General features: G+C 30.1%; 1 protein-coding gene across 9 annotated transcripts in view; it reads left to right on the forward strand.

Annotated features, from left to right (window-relative positions):
* shi (dynamin-1 shibire) overlaps window positions 1–13,367 on the forward strand; it is a 72,844-nt gene extending 59,477 nt beyond the window's left edge. For 8 of the 9 annotated variants that reach the window (XM_085947630.1, XM_085947637.1, XM_085947634.1 and 5 more), the window contains 2 exons: window positions 1,741–1,899; window positions 11,966–13,367. In XM_085947630.1, coding sequence (XP_085803756.1) covers window positions 1,741–1,899; window positions 11,966–12,029 — 223 coding nt within the window. In that variant the 3' untranslated portion in view covers window positions 12,030–13,367. The remainder of the gene's footprint in view (window positions 1–1,740; window positions 1,900–11,965) is intronic. The other variant, XM_085947641.1, reaches the window with a different exon arrangement.
* The last annotated feature ends 5,368 nt before the right edge of the window (window positions 13,368–18,735 follow it).

The following is an 18,735-nucleotide window of genomic DNA, read 5'->3' on the forward strand; positions in this document are numbered from 1 at the left end:
TTACATTGTCGATGGTATAAAATCGGCATACGACATTCTTAAAAGTAGAATTTGTCTTCTTAATGTTAAATATTATATTAGCATCCTTTGCTGAATAGATTTAAAAAAAAACTACTATTAAATTACAAGACAATTTAATTGTTTTTTTTTTTTTTTCGTAAGTTAAATGTTGCTGCTATCATATTTTTTTTTGTGGCGACATTATCATGTGACCTTTTGGTTTTTCGGGGTGGTATTATTAAATGCATACCTTTGTGTTATCAAACATTTGGTATTGAATGCATTTTCATTTATTTTCACATAAAGCAGTGACAACACATACACAGTATTTTGAAAATTAGCCATTTTTGTCTAATGTCGGCATGTAGTAAGTAGCAATAAGCAATATTGCAATATACATAACAGTAAATAGTATATTTTTTTGGAATACTACTAATTACGTATTATATTATGTGTAGTCTCAGATGAAAATTTATATTTATTATATTGTTATGACGGAAATAATATCTGTCGATGTTATTAATCCGTGAATTTATCATTTGATAATTTCTGTGATGTTTAGTTTTATATCACATTAATTTGTCATACATTAAAGTATTAAGTTCCACCAAGTTAAATCGCTATTTCACTTTTTCATTACAAATTCCTGATAAATATTTTTCTTACAAGAGTTGGACACATGTAAACAACCGTAAATGACAAATTTCGTATAAATTAATATATAGGTATTCTTTCTATACTACATCTGCAAATTTTTCTGGTTATGTTTATTTCTTTTCTAATTATACGTTCGTTCACAGATACATTTGAATAAAGTATTTAAAATCGTAATGCACTGCTGAAGTACAGGAAAAACCCCGTTAATGTGATCACGGTTAATTCAAAATTCGTCATAAATTGAAATATTCACTAAAATTTATAGTCACCGCTGATATTAAGCTGATAGAAATTGTATCGGAAACAATGTTACAAAATTGAAATGAAAAGTTTTACTATTAACGCGACAATTTCGAATTAACGAGGTTTTACTGTAGTAGCAATATCAAGAATAATATGTATAATTTATTATGCATTTTTGAACAAACATTGACTTGCGGTGAACTTATATTGTCACATTGTTCCAATAATGAATGATACATTTTGTAGTTGTAGTATTGAAAGTGGAAAAGATGAAACACGCACAAATACCAAATTAGTCAATGAATAAAAGTACTATCTACTCACTACGGGGCCGGTGTGTTTGAAGGTGTGAAAGTTTGCATGATAATTCATTATTTCTTCAAGTATTTATTATCTTAACATCTAACAAAATGCATGTACCTATGATGGTGACACAGGTTTTGGGCAGGCTGTTTTTCTTTCGTTTTGCTTTTAATTAATTAAAAGTATGGCTATATTCGAATGCGAAATACTTTGAAAATAGTAATCTATCGACAATATATTATAATCAATTTACATCCAAATCTTATGTAGACAGAAAACGTACCTTCGATTATGGTAGACAAACATAAAATGCAAACTGATGCGACATTCTAAAACAAACCAATCGGTAAACTGTAAAAGCAAATTAGCATGTTTTCCTATGTAATGTTGAGGGCACTATGAAATTCTGTCATTGGTGAATGAATTTTCAGTCACTAGAAATAATATGACATGGTATACACGGAGTCTTTAATCTGATAATGAGAGACAATGTATAGTGAATACTTGGGAGTTACTAAAGTTGATGCGACACAATAGGAGGCCGGGAGGGGGCGGGGGCGGAGGGAACGCAGCGATGGCGGCGCAGATGATGGGCCAGATGCCTCCGCACATGCGCCAGCAGGTGAACCAGGCGGTCGGGCAAGCCGTCACAAACGCCGCTATGAACGAGCTAGGAAACGCCTTCTCACGATTCAAGTAAACACCATTGTGTGCGGATAAGAGCGCAACGAGATTGTTTGAGCCGAACGAGACCTAACATTAACCCACCTCATTTGGTTTGGTTGAATTATATTTGGACTTGGCTATATCTTTATACTTCTGTTCCAAAGACTATTGCTTGCTTTTTATAACCAGTGTGAATGTATCCCAGCCCGCCCTTTTTAAAAATTGTGAACATTTGAACGGAACCCTTGGTAATTTAATGAATTTAATTTCATCTCAATAATCCTGAGCGTGAGTGAAATCAGTCAGAATAGTTTTCTTTCCCAAATTTTAGTAAATTTTCTACTTCGTTACTCAAAGTGAACTCATTTCCCGCTTCAATTATACTGACTAAATGAACTTTCCAATTTTGAACCATCGCACTTGTAACATTCTCATGTCAAATAGATATTGTCTGCAACTTATCTGTGATGTCTCAGTGCAAAATATTTTAATGAAGAAGCAATGGAAATAATGTTATTATATTATACGTAATGTTTTCTTTGCCTTAATTGTTTTATACTACAGTAAAGAATTTACAAGAATTATACATTATGCAACAATAAATGTAAAATGACAATATTTATCCCGAATTTTTGTTATAATATGTAACTGGAAAAAAGAGATTGTTTCTTTCAATGCTGTCCCTCCGCATTCTACTTTCCGTGCCCTTGCTGGATGATACAATGTAGTTCAGAATGAACTCATGTAAATTAACTGAATCTAACCAATGCTAACTTTTCTTTTATTTTTCATAATAAAAATATGTCTATTGAAGTTTGGGGGCCCTTCTCAATTTTCATTTAAGCGCCGCGTTGACACGGTCTAAGTATGATCCAAGTTGACTTGGACCGAGCGCACTCGTATGAGACATCTTCATACTAATTATTCCTATCCAAGCTAGCTTGGACGAGTAGGACGCGGTCCAAGTAGCTTGGATAGGAGTAATTTGTATGAAGATGTCCCGTACGAATGCGCTTGGATGGCGTTAGGTCCAAGTGTACTTGGATCGTGGCAACGCGGCTTTACGGTCGGAGATTGACCCTTCCACCTAATGGCCTTTTTTGTTATTTTCATATTTTATTTAGAGAAATATAAATTGTGTCCTGCTATACAGTGTTCTAATATCGAACAATTGAATAGTAAGAAATACTATACATGTCTGGCTCGAATATCACAATAATTATACTTACAGATATCTAAAATGTTACTAAAAATTTACAGTTAAGATAAAGTCAACAATATTCTAGTTTCTAATTTGAAATTTATTACATCATATCATTTATATAATAATTATAATCCTTATGAAAATTATTCTTTACGGAATAGTATTATCGTGTACCTATATTTTTTATTTTGATTCTTTGATGTATGACAAATTATGTATATTAAATCTTGATTAAACTTTTTATATAATTTTATTGTACTGCGAGTTTGTTCTTGTAGTATTAGGGATTATAAAAAATATCTTTTACTTACCGATAGCGTGAACACTGTCTTTCATTAAAAGTACATACTGTGTTAAATTTATTCCTCGTATAAATTTTCATCCTGAGTCTTATCGCATAAGCAATACATAAATCCCTTAAATATAATGCAGTAATATTTAATACATACGGCTTTTGAACATATCAACATTGCCAGTATTCAATATATTTAATTTAAATTTTAGATCTTCTCTAAGAAGGGTTAAATTATCATACGATGTACACCATTGTCTTATTTGGATTCGTGGATTGGATTTGTTATTGAAAAAATATATTATTCAAATCCGTAAAAATCATTACTTGAATTAGAATTTTTGTCATATTGAGATATTAAACGCATAATCAAACTAACAATAATTGTTTGGATACAATGTCATACCATTCCACCGCTGTCGATGAGGTAAAGGTGACTCTATGATGGGTGATGGATTTCGGGGATATATGGTCAAAGAATGTTAATGCCTGACATGCTTAGTGATATTGATTGTTTTACTAAATATTCTTTGTTTGCAAGTTTAATGTTGTATGAATTTGATATGCACCGCTTTGACACTAAATTTTAATTATAATCGAACCAGAATGTCGTTCAACCGTTTCTTTCTTACGAAACATCTTTATTTTGTGAAAATAATGCCGATGGAGGAGACTAACTAACGGTAAAGTATTGGTACAAAAATATCTGTAATTAGTTTGCACAGAGTTCCACTTGATATATTATTTTCAGGTACATTCATACTCCGGAATAATATATTTTTCATTATTCCGGGAATACAACGATAATATTCTTTCAAAGGCAAAATTTTATTACATTTGTGTTGCGGTACAAAGATTATCACGTTGAAACCAACTTAATCTGTGAATTGCCTTATTTCATTTCCCTTTACATAACATAATATGCTTGACTTCTTACTGACGTATACACTTTTATGAAATAATCTACAGTCGCAAGAATATGAAGAAATGAGATTCAAATCAACTGAGAATGTTTTATTGTTCTGTAACATTCATAATGATGATAAAATTACTTTGTTATGAATATTATTTTGAATTCGAAAGTTTCTCAGTGAACCAGGATAGAGTCTTATTTGTTAATAAAGGTATTTTTCCCGAATAAATATTAGACCTTAAATGTATTCGATTAACCTAGCATCATAAAATAATTTTTTGAATGATCTATCAGGTTTGATTAGCGTCATCATAATAATATAATAAACGTTTATTGGTGTTTAATTTTTTTTCATTAAATTACTAAATGTTTCCCAGTTATGAATCCAACAATTATGTAGTTTTTTTTCTGTGCATAAGGAATAAATTATTGATATATAAACTAAAGAGAATTTAATAACGTTACAATAATGATTTAAGGTTGTTAATTCAATTGAATGATTGTTTGTATGATATATATATATTATATTTAAAATTAAAAGGTGTATAATGCCTCTTATCAATCGTAAACGACCACCATTTGATTATCGATAGACAAAATGTAGAACGTGCCCGAGTAAACTTCACAGCCGGATTAAATTATATCGTAAACAAGCATTACGAGCTTCTAGAATCTTTTGTCGATGTTGTTTGTTGGGATCGAAAATTTTTGATGTCTAATCTTTTTATAACTACTTTTGATGTCTAGAAAAGTTGGATCATATTATATAGGTGTGTACCTGTTGCTTTGATGAGTTCTCACAGGGATACTTAACCGATCGCTTGGGGATAATAATTGATGCAATATACTAATTTCAATGGAGAGCAATGATTCCAACTGAACACGGATTATGTTGAAAGAATATCATTATAATATTGTCATCCGCCACTTCCATTTTATAATCGCACAAACATCGTAATTTTAATAATCTCCGTTATTGGTGTTAATAATCTCTAAGTCTACTTAAACATGACGCTTAGGAGTAAGCATTTTTAATTTGGCCTTTAAAATTATTCCATTTTCTAAGCTGTAAAAATAATCAGATTACAAAATTGAATAACTGCAAGTACAGCTTTCTGTTTGTCATAATTAAATAGCTATCATCAGAATTTCTTCAAGGCAACATAATTTTGATAAATTAATTGTTAATTTGAAGATTTGAAAACAAATTTTTGATTCAGTACATGTCTAAATAATATGTACTTGGATCGGCGACTTGATTTTATCAATCTGAAAAGTTATCGAACTGAATGTTCAATCTACTTAGAGCGTCTTGGAATTTCTTATAAGGTTGCCACACTCTTTAAAATAACTCTCAACGATCCGTTTATCAGTTGTAATAAGGACACAGTATCGTAATACACATTATATTATGTAAATTATGCATAAATATAGATAATTCCTTGGCTTGAAGATTATAATAAATATTTAGCATGCCATGTCGTTAAAAATATTATGACTAGTGTAAATTTGTTTATAAATGTGGTACATATTAAGTAAATTAGCGCGATAGTGATGCACCAACAGAGAATGAGAGAACACGTGGCATCCATGAGCATAAAATACCCGTAGATGGACCTTTAGTTAAGTTAAAGGCTTAGTTCAATTGAGGTCTGGCGTAAAATGTGTGTAGAAACAGTATGCCTATAAACGATATAGCACCGTCGGCTGTTTCTGTTGACATTTAAAGATAATTGAGACATGTTGAATTTCCATACCGTGTTATGCCGGTTCATCGCATCTGAATCTGTGTCGGCACTATATTTTATTGTAAATTTCTTTCGAATTACTGCAGTGCTTTAAATGTAAAAATATATTAATTATTTTTGTAATTACATTAATAGATTATTTATCGTCTGCAACAGAGCATATTTTAATCGAACCAGAAACTTACGTACGTTGCTGTAATTGTATTCTATTGTAGATAATATGCTAAATTTTTTTGCACGTATGTAATTTAAACTTTCTTTCTCCTTCTGATAGTTTAAGTCAAAGTATATTTTGCAATCATAGTTAATTGTATATATAATTAAATTCTTTCAAAATGTTAACTGACATGTGAAAACCTTATTCAAAATTCAAATAATTAGATAGGTATCAAGATTTCAATTATTGAAATATATTGTTACAAAAAGAAAATTTCAGTCTTAACATGTTGAAAGTTGAAATCCGGGTCGTTAAAACCGATTACTATGGAACGGTACAAAACTTTCATCCATCTAGAAAATAACTAGGAATATTACATAAATCTGACGCTCTTAGGTAATTAATCGTATTGTCAATAGCCCCGCAATGACTAAATCCATTAATTATCTAGAATATTGTACATTTTGTATACTATACGTTGCTTGTAGAATCTTTCTCTTTAAGTTGTCTAGGTTAGGACTTACATATAAAAGGAGTCTTTGCCCATTAATATAAAACAAATGTCAATTATACACCACTTTATAAACAACTCTTGCGTGGGTGCTTTTTCAAAATTGTGAGATCTTGGAAAAGAGTTTAAACTACATGCGTAAGAATATACACACATCATGCTTGTTTAATTGAATTTTGATGTTTTGAAGTATCTCCATTAAACAATATGTTTTGCTAACCTTTATTGAAAGTATAGTAATAACGTAATAGACCAAAGATATTAAAAGTCTCAAAATGTTAATTGTTGTCGGCTAAATATAACGAAATCAATTTTTTTTGAATTAGTTAATCTCGATTGCGACCATTGATTATTTTACGATTTAAAATTTAAAGCGTTTTATAATATTAACTTCATTGGCATTTGTTCCGAGAATGTAATTTTGAAAGCGGGACAATTTAGGAGTGGTTTTATTTTACCGAAAACATTTATTTTCTTTATTGAAATATTTTTGAATACTCGGTAAGCGTTTTTATATATAGGTCCCCCGTATTCGATAGAACCACTCTAATTTTTGTCTGTCGGATGTGTTTTACGTGATGCCGTCTAAGTCATCAACGCATTATGACATGTATTACAAAATAAATATTTAAGATTTAGTTGGATAAGTTTTTATAGTGTAGAAATCTTGCATCATTCATTATTGTGGATTCAATATCCGAGATATCCCCTTATATAAATATTCCTCAGCGTATTGCCAGTTACTAATTAATGTTGTAGGATAAAAAAAATATCTGAATGGCAATCTTATCCAGTTCACCGTTTTTTTGAAATAGTGTGAAATTTCTTGATGAAAACTAGGTAAATTATTACCAATCCAAAATATACAGGTATCTTGACGGTTAAATAATAAAATGCATTTTTGTAGTGAATTTTTAATGATTAAACCTATCTACCTACATTTATAATGTTTAATGAAGAAATGACTCCATAACGCATCCTTTGTCTACGCCACAGTAACATTGACCGCTCTGGAAAGCTTTTGGAGCACAAACTGTCATCGCATTGACTTTGCGCACTTTGGATTTCAATGTGTAGATGGGCAGAGTAAGTTTTTCTGAATGATTGGCGATGATTTTAATCATTTCAATTTTGGCGGAACATTGTCCTGTTGCACAATTTGTTTGCCCTTTTCAATGGGATGCTATTTTTATTATCGTTTTGGTTATGTGGCGAAATACCATAATATACTAAACTAAAAATATAACACTGCAGCTTTTTATGACCCTGTATATTCTTAATGTAATTAAAAATATACAATTACCACGGTCTATCTGTACGATCTCTAAGAGATGGCAATGTCTTCTTCAATCTGCGTAGAACAGAAATTTATAAATTTTCAATCAAACTCATACGATCGGAAGTAAATTTTGAAAGTGAACCGGTGTACACCGCTGAAAAGGAATCATTCTTGTACTATAAATGTAACATTCCATAAACTGCTAAATAATTGAAATCAAAAGGCTGACTTTATTATACCACTTTTGAACATTTCTTCTTTAAAGGTTATATTTTTTCTAACTCTTAATAATTATTTGTAGTATTATATTGACTGAGTTTGAGAATCTACAAATTTTTATTTGTAACTCCTGAAACGTCACCAAAATGTGTAACTATTAAATAGATGTAAAGTCATAGGTGTCTTTTATGAAAATATGATACGGGCATTAACGAGAAATCTCTGTGACTTTTGAATTTGAGTCGTTACTGATTTATTTATATCACAGTGAAATGTAAAAAAAAGTTTTCATTAATGATCAATAGTTAAACATTTAAGATTACAAAGTGCAGTGAGTATGTTAGTGTTCTGAAATCTGATCCATTTTAAAAGTCACAGTTATTTTCGTGTGCTGTATTTATATACGCTTTTAAGAATTGTTGATTGTTGTATGATAAATAAAGATATAATATTTTGCTTGTGATCATTTCAAACTGTATGATAGTAGTGTTACATGTGTACCACTGTGACACCATCTTTATGATAATGTAACTATTAAATTAAATTAAGTATTAAATAACGAAATCGTTAAGAAAATTCTCAGCAACGCTGGAAAATACGGTACACCACATTTGAAAAATAAATACAGGTGCAAATGACTCATTTAATATCAATAATTTAGATTCTTGAATGCTCTAAAACATTGCTTGCAATTAACACATAGTTGCATTATAATCTTGCTTCTGAATGTCCAATTTGTTATTGTAATTCAAGAAACCATGTAAATATTATGTTCCTGGTTTCATAATTTGAAAATAACTCATTTTGAATCTGCAATTATTCTGTATCTGAAGGAAAAAAGTAACATATTGTGATATTTTAAATCTGGTGATGTAATGTTTTGGTTAATTTACCCACTAATTATATTAACTTTCATGGGAAATAGAAAAAAGTGATTATTGTGAATTTAATGAAATGTCGGAAGTCATTGCATTTTTCAAATGTGGGACGTGTTGTTCTTCAGTCTATGGCCGATGCGAGAATGGATTATAAATATGAATACTCTTAATGATTACATTATTACTATTGAGTTAGTATCTAATGGAGTTTTTGATTAAATATAACGAATATTTATGAGCATTATCAATAACATGTTTAGCATGTAGACTGTATTGCAAATATTATTAAAAAATTCACAATTATGAATTATAAAATTGGGAAATACATGTTTAACAAATGGCTTTTCTTTACCCCGTTCTCCTGGTTTTATTTGATTTGAAATTATTTTATTTCCAAATTTTATATCAACACCTTCCAAACACCGATTGTGATAATTTTCGACAGATGTGTCGTACGTGTACGTCTTAGTTGAGAACCGAAAAATGCATCTTGGATTTGTTATTCAATGTTATGGAAAAACATTCACAGTTGACATAATTTTGTACTAAAATTTCAGCATGTACAGTTTCTACTAGTCTGGAAGGATTATCGGATGTAATAATAATAATATTGCTTGAAACTAATATCTATGAATGGTGAGAAATAAAACTGAATTGCTGAATAAAAGTATTGCATAAATTTTAAATCTGGAGGGTAAAGAAAGATGTTGAAGATAACTGTCTAAAGGTGTAAAAAAAGTTATTTTATGGTCAGAGGTATATTATTGGCAGTACCGCACTGAGATAGCCATCATTATTTAGATGAAAAATCATTTGAAATCGTAAATTTTGCTTAATAACAGAAGCAAGATTTCAACAACATGCTGCTATTTTATTGTTTATTTGCAAACAACTCTGCCAATAGTGAAAATATTGGTTTTTCTATTGTTAACATCGATTGATCGAACATTTCGATGATCTATCCATGCATGTGATAAACAAAGTTTTATACCAATAATCATATTGATTCAAACATTGTTAAAACATTCTCAAAAACAAACAAAAATCACAGAGTAAAATATATTAATGCACATAATAATATGTTAAAAGTATTTTAAAACTAATAGTTAATAGTTTGGATTATCCATCTTCACTATTTCTTCTTATCCATTATTAACATGGATAAATTCAATTATTCCCTTAGGTGTAGGGGAACAATATTCAAAGCGAGAAATACTTAGCGCTGAAGGCTGTTCGAGAAGAATGCTAATTCCAGACAATCTTAATTCAACGCACTGATGCATGATCACAATGCGATGGATTCATATGCTTCAGTGGCTGTTTTCTTCTTCTTAGCCTTCAATATTCGAGTCAATGAACATATTAGATGCTTAAAAAAACAATTTTTCAGGATTTGCAAACCATATGATCGAAAATGATCATAACTTTGTCAAAGACAGTAAATTTAGAACCCTTCAGGGTAAGAATAAAGTAGATCTAAAAGTTAATTCAGACTTCCTAGAAATAAATAAAAATATTAACAGCAATAACACATTAATAATTGACAACATTTAAAACCCTAATAATTCCTCAAAATTTCATAAAAATAGGAAAATATTTCATTGGCTGCTTTAAGGGCGCTGGATAATGAATAAGTTTGAAAACCATTGGAGTAGTGTCAATTTTTTATAGCTAAAGAAGAATAATTTATGGATTAATCAAAATGACAGGTAAAAGTTGCTTAGATATTATGTACCTATTGACATTGGCTATGTTTCCTCGACTCTGAATTTTCATCAAAACATGTTAACAATAAGACAAAATTTATGGAATGCTAACACAATGTGGATTTATAAGGTAGGTAATTTAAAAATTATTTATTATATTAGCATGATGCTTGTATTTTTGCTTCGATTTTGATTTTAACATGACCTAACATTTCTTGAATGCATATTATGTATTGATATCACTGATGGCTTACTCAAAATAGCTTGACTTACACCGACTTAAATGATATCAGCTAAATTATAATCATGTCAACAATCACTCCCTTGTACCATAATATATGAGTGTTCTCGCATTCGAGATTTTACTTTGATGTATTTTGCTATTTCATTCTATAAACGGAACTGCCAGACAGGTGGTATTTGTGCCGCGATGTTCTTTATAAATATGGTACCTAACCAATGAAATAAGAAAATCATTTTCGTAGAAAGTACTTTATTCATTTATTCGCCTAACAGTGACATCATCTCAAATTTCATAATATAATATAGGTTATAATATTTTCTAATAAAAAAGAATTGTGCAGCGTGTTAATGTGATTTTGCTTTGGTTTATTTCCAAATTGATTCACTTGGTGAATGTGTCACATCTGCTTTTAACAATATGCCGTCCAACTGCATTGAATAAGGCTACAACCATACTTGAATCTCTTCTTGTTGAAATATATATATACTATAAATACAGGAAATAACAGAAAACATTAGGAATGTATCATAATAATATTACATGAATTCATTACCCATACTGATATCAAAATATATATAATATATATATGGTAGGAGTAAAATATTAGTCGTTCGTTATCAAATAATATGAATTTTTGTAAATATTCATCTTGTTTCAACAACACACCTAAGAACCCGGAAGCGCAAAAATCATATATTTGAATCAATTAAATTAACAATGTTTTCTACCTATGTACGAAACGAAAATGGAGATAAGTCTTGAAAATTAAAAATCTAGTTCAATTAAATTGCAGTATGTATTTGATTTTTTTTTTTATTGTAAGATATAAAAGTAGCTCGGTCACGGAAACCTCATTTATTATTTACATTTTCTTTTTAAAGCATGTCTTATCATATTTGAATATTTAAATATACTTACTATAATATGCTGACATTTGTTTTTCAGCCGACCAGTACCGAATGTCCCACCTCGAATGCCCGACAGGCCACAGAACGGAAGGCCATACTAGAAACAAACAGTCAGCTGTGGCGCCAAACAAACCGTGATATTAAAATATTTACTTTGATATTCAATAATTACTAAGTAATGTAAACTAAGTGCTCCATTGAAGTGTTAATTTTTAATGTTTATAACATAATTGGAGTAATGAATTCAATAATGCCATTTGTTATAAATGACGTATCGTCATTTATACGGCATGAAATACCACGAGGATCATTGGACTGACGGCATCCAAGGAACGAAGCACTTATCATGTGCAGTGTTAAAAGACAATAATAATTTACTACCGTATGTATTAGTTTTCTAAGACAACAGATTTAATAATGACATTTTAATATTTATCACAAATCAATAATTGTGGCATCTATCTGAAATAATCCATCAAAATTGCAACACAACAATATTAGCTGCAGTACATGTCGTAAACATGAAGAGTCAGCCAACTTCAAATTACCCTATTTTACAAGGGAAACACTTTGATATTCAAGGTTTCGAGATAATGTAGAAAGAAGTTTTTTACAATAATTAATCATTACATATTTCGATAACGTATGGGTTGGTTTCTTATTGAACTCTGACATTTCATTGAGTATTGCATAATTGTATATCATGTGAATGAACGAACTCATGTTTCCGTAAAAATTTTAATTGTAAAAAGTGTTTGTGCAAACGTTTTTTGAGTTGTCTGTAAGGTATCAATTTAATAAATTGTACAGCATAACGTTTACCAATGGCTATTCATTTTTATATTCATTTAAGTGTCCCTGCGCATCTATTCTTATACATAACGCTGCTATCGGTGGCTATCGAGGGTAGTTTATCATATTTATATATTGAGGCGGTTAATTGTTACAATAAGTTAACCGTCTGAACTGTGAAAAAGTGCTATGTTTAAACAGCACCTCTCTTGGCTGTGTTAATTTTTAGAGCAAGATAGACAGTTTTGACAGATTAGACGGTTAATTTATTGTAACAATTATATACCTCGATACATAAATATGATAATCAACCCTTGATAGCAGTCTTGTGTATAGAATAGATGCGCTGAAGTGCTTTCTTTCATTATGAATTGATTTTACTTTTTAATTTTTAGTATCACAATATAATAATTTGGTTGTGAGAATGTTAATTATTGGAAATAAATTAAATTCTTGTCATTGTTGAATGACATGAGTCGTCAAAGTATATCGAGGTGGAAATATTAATTAATCTCGAATGCGTTTAAAATTAGATAATTTCTTTTTTTGATGTGACTCAAAAACTTCACTCCTATATTTTACAAGTTATTCACAGTTGAATTTTCATGCGAAATCATTACATTATTATTTATAGATAGTATGAATTTTAAAAAAAAATTTACAAATTATAAATTGAATATGTTCACAATATGACATGACAACGTAAATTTGTAACTGTATTTACAATATTTATTCAAAGATAGCGTAATCGAGATTTATAAAACAACATATGTTTAAACTCAAAAATACAGCGATTATGTATAAAGTTATCATAATTTTAAGTGTTGCAATTTGAATTTGAAATATCGATATGATTAATTTATTATTTATCAAAATTTAAGTTAAAAATATGAAAAATATTTTAGTCATATTTTCAATTGGTGATTTGTATACCAGTCAAATATTAAATGGAAATAAGTGCTGTTGTCACTCTCATTTTAATAGTAATGTGTTATATGTTTGCTTCTAATTTAGTTGGTTATTTATTAAGACGGTACTTCAGTGAAACGGCAAATAATTTTCAACTGTAGGTGCGACGAAATTTCGGACTGGCTGGCAATCAGAGAGCGAAGTCTGTGAACACGTCAATTTGTTTTGTGATGGCGACGGGGGAATTAATTCTTAAATCGTTTAAAGATGACTAAAAAACGTTACCCATTTACTTGAAAAAGAAAACATGTCAATGAATATATTATTATTATTAGTAATAGAACAATAAACATGACATTAAATGGACGCATGTTGACTTTTTATGACAAATTATGTTTTGTTCTGCACGCGTCATTTGCACGATCTTCGAGTCGCATAGTCATGATCGTTTTAGACCGTGCCCCTGCTGAAGTATAGCCTTAATAAAATTGAAGGTTGAAATGATATTGATTCTAGATAAATTTAATACTAATACCTTATTAATGGTATGGAAAATTTACTAATAGTAGTCAAGGTCTGTAAATCGCATTATCTAGAACATGAAATAAATGTTTGTATAAATTGATTTCAATCTGTTATTTTGAACCAGCATTAGTAAGCAAGATAAAATATTATTATATTTCACATTTCTATCACGTTACTAGAAAATTTGAAACGGATAACGGCCAAATTGTTCATTGTGACATTATAGATTAGTTGTAGATTGAGAGTTATAAATAGTTAGTAAAAAAAAAATATAGTAATAAGTCTGTATTACAAAAACATAAAAATATTGAATTAATGTCTGTACATATTTAAGTATTTTAGCTAGTTGTGTAGCTGGCATAATAAACTAATTTTATAGTTATGAAAGTGAGTATTTTTTAATGAATATTCCTTTGAAATGTTTCTTTATATTATATATTTGAAAAAACTATCTGTTTTTTGGCAAGTGTCAACTTAAATTTTTTTATATTTAAATGATTATTGAAATTAAACAAAAATTCATTCCGGGCTGAGAATTTTCTTCATTTCTTGCCTCTCTTATTTTCTTTACTAGATTAATTATGACATTATCCTTAATTTTATTTATCGTTTTACGGTTTCAACGTTCCTTTTTCTTCCTTCTATAATATACATAATATACTACTGTAAATAATATTTCCCTATACTAAAATTATATTTAAACCTTTCTTTGTTAATTTACGATCACATTTTTTAATATTTCCCAGAATCCCTCGTTTTCATCTTTAACCCCTAATTACCAGTGTCCATTAGGTACCTAACCTATTGAATATGCATGGAGTACATTATGCATCATGAAAAAAAAATATACCAATACCATTGCTCAAAGTATGTGTGTATTAGTGGCGTGTGGTGACTTTTGTTTGTAGGGTTGTTTGAAGAATAAATGGATAATTACCTACTATTTGCTATACATAATATTATCTACTTAACATTTTGTAAATAATTGGATCATGGTAAGTAGCCTATGAACGTAATTTGACTAGATTTATTGCAGAGTTGGTACCTCTGCGTTATTCTCAACATAACATAGAATGTCAATATGTAATAACAAGTAATCAAGCAATATCTAAATTATAGAACCATTCGATGAAGTATAGCTTAGTAAAATTTTCCATAAAATTACGCATTAAATGGATAGTATTCTATCAAATATTTCTTGGGATGCTCCGCATCTTCAACATTTATAGACCGCACGCCAATGGTACCTATGTATATATGAACCGTGCATATCTTTTTTACCAATATTGCATTAAGTAATAAAGATAGATAAAGCATTTAATTTCTTTGAAATCGTTAACTTATATACAACAATTATCAACATATTAATCCCCCAAGACAGTAGTTTATTAGATTGAGTAGTTGGTTTTTTTACCGGGAGGTCGCTACTATCGCTCCACTGCGCAGACACAGTAGGCCCACACGCCAGCGTGTAGCGTGTAAAGTTAATCAGCTTTCATCTTTTCTCGGTAGATTGTTTACAATCTGCTTGTTAGCTTGTTCGATGATGACACTCGGCGAGTTTACAATCAGATTGTAAATTCGCCAACAAGCAGCTTGTAAAGTAGCTCAACGTCATGAGGCTTTACTAGTTTCTAAATTCCAGTATGCTTTTTAGCAGTGCTGTAGTGAAAGATTCCTGTTAAAAGTATTTGATGCTATTCAATGAATTAATATAGTTTGTCTGTCTCCAATGTTACCATAATATGCTGTGGAAGGTCTCTAAAAATTATGTTTTCCTGAGGTAACCCTTAGGGAAATAGTTGTATATCATATCTGGAGATTTTATAAATTATCTCATCAATTAAACTATTTCCTATGTTTGAAATTCCTATAAAATGTACTTACAGCTTTATCATTGTATGTCAGCTTGTCGTGTATCTTGTAATAAAATTGACAAAAAAGTGACTTTTCTCAACTTTCAAATAAGGTACAACTTCATTGCAAATAACACATAAATTTAATATAATGAGGCGTATATTTCTAAATCCCAAGTCCACATAATATTATGGTCAAAATCTTACAAAAAATATGTACATAATTTTGTGTAATTTCACATGTAATTTATAACATCCAAAACCAGATAAACCCCGTGATAAAAATGTTTAAAGACAATAATTACTTATATGAGAAATCGTAGAATGTTATTTTGCGTATATTTATTGCAATGCATTTAATTTAACCTAGAAACACAAAAATATCGTTTACCACAAATATTAAATTGTGAATTTGTCGGTATTTGATAATAGATGCCTGTTATAATATTGATATTTTTATATCATCTTGACATTGCTATACGAAAGCATTCTGTTTCTTGCAACCCTTATCCAACATTAATTTTTATAATATTATATTAATATAGTGAATCTAACCATGCATATTATATTATTATATTGTACATATTTTTTATTTAACCTCAATGACAAATATTTGATGTATTAAATTGTTTAATATGCATTCAAGACTTATTATTTGACCTCCTTCATAAGAATTTATTATAAATGTTTTTCACAAAAGAAATTTAAAATAACCTATTAAAAATGACAAATTTTCTATTACTATTCAATGATATTTTATTGATAGACAATGATGCCTTCACTTCAAATGTAACGCACGGAGTCAATTCAGGAGGAAGAGGAGACCGACACGAGTGCCTGTGCCCCTGATCTTAAAAAAAGAATAATTTGAAAAATATTATTTAATGCAGTGGTTTTCAAAAATTTTCATTACACAACGTTCTTAGTGTAAAATGTATTTTCCACAGCACTTACAACAATTTACCAATTAGTGGAATGAGCCAAGTTTACAGAGTTCTCACAGTTTCGTTCCTTGTTGAGTTTTGGGCGATATTTGGTATTATTACTTAACATCCTGTCGCAATACAGCTTGCTCTAACTAGCTATAGTTAGTAGAGGTGGAAAACTGGTTGATTTTGAAGACTAAGTATACTTACTACCAGTATTAAAAAATACTTAGTATCGAAACTTGTTCCAAAATACTTACTAGTATTTTAAATATCGGCTATAATAGAATCGTTAAAAATACACCCGCTTTTCGAAAAGTCCCACTTTCGAGACAGGTACAGCTGGAACTATGGCACTAGTCACTCCTGTTTCAGTAGAAAATACTGAAGCATTAAAAGCACTGGTTTCATTTATCTGTAAAGCATTTTCATTTACAGGTGGAGCTATATTTTGCCTGGCAAATTCAATATGAATAGTTGGGTGCTTGCGCTGTAAAAGTTTCTTCAAATTTGACATTGACTTGTATGAATTTTTTATTTTACAACATTACAGATGGCATAATTTGTAACTATTTCTTTGAAACGATTCCACACGAAACTTAACCTTTTAGTAGCCATTTTTACACAAATTGTTTATTAAGTATAATATAATTATTATCCATTTATACAATTTGAATTCAGTTTATGTTTATAAGTTCCAATTATAACACTAAAAAATCGAGAAACTCGACGTGACAAAACCAGATAAACGCGTAGTCAGTTAGCGTCATCAGAACTCCGCTATTCCGGCTTGCGACTGACATCAACTCGATGTAAATGTCATACTCAACTTAAACTAAAACTAATTCCGTAGTATTATACTAAACATACGCGAGTCGCAAAGTCCGAGGCGATTGATTTCATACGTAGCAAGACTACGAACTAGCTAGCGGACGGCGAGATCTCATACCATGCGTCGAACTCCTGGACTCGATAAAGTCTCATACTCAACTGAAACTAAAACTCTTAAAACTAAAACTAAGGCGAACTCAAATAGTATACTATAAAACGAACATGTGACCATTTCTGTCCTTCACTATACCAACTTTACAACAGAGGAGAAAGGGAGAACAATGACAGTTGAGTACAATATCACGGCTAGACATACGTGTATCATGATATCTCGCTCGCGCGCATTTAATATCAATATCGTTGAAAATCAACCAGCATCACCGAATGGCGAGTCACGGCGATGATATCATCGAATGCGTTCGAATTCGAACATCTAATACGTTTCAAGTTTCTTGAAACAAGTTTATTGGGCCACAAATACTTAGTATGGGTAGTTTCATCCAAAACTTAAGTACACAAACTGGTGACAGTATTTCCAACTCACCTCTAATAGTTAGGCTACAATATGACAAATATTAACCTCTCTACCCTAGGCATTTAAACATCCTGAAATGAATCAAAATTAAATCCAATTTTGCCATAGTTCAATAATTATAAATTAATTTGCACGCATGTAAAGGATTAAATTTATTAGTAGCTATATTTTAAAAATACTTTATTATAAGTTGGTGTGGTGAGATTGACATGTGATTTTGTATTTGCGACTGATGGTTTTGTTTGAATATTTGTATACATACTGTTGACTAAACCCTGATGTGTGACTAAACCCTCAAAGAATGAAAGTGATTCTCCATTCGACAGAGGGAAGTGAAGTTATATCCAATTTCTACACCATGCACAGTATTATAGGTACTGCATTAATTTACCTTAATTAACCTTAACACTTTACGGTCCGGCGACGCCACATT

This window comes from Rhyacophila brunnea, unplaced genomic scaffold (genome assembly GCF_057557595.1).
Source record: "Rhyacophila brunnea isolate RB1 unplaced genomic scaffold, BYU_Rbru_1.0 scaffold_2, whole genome shotgun sequence".
Classification (NCBI taxonomy): Eukaryota; Metazoa; Arthropoda; class Insecta; order Trichoptera; family Rhyacophilidae; genus Rhyacophila; species Rhyacophila brunnea.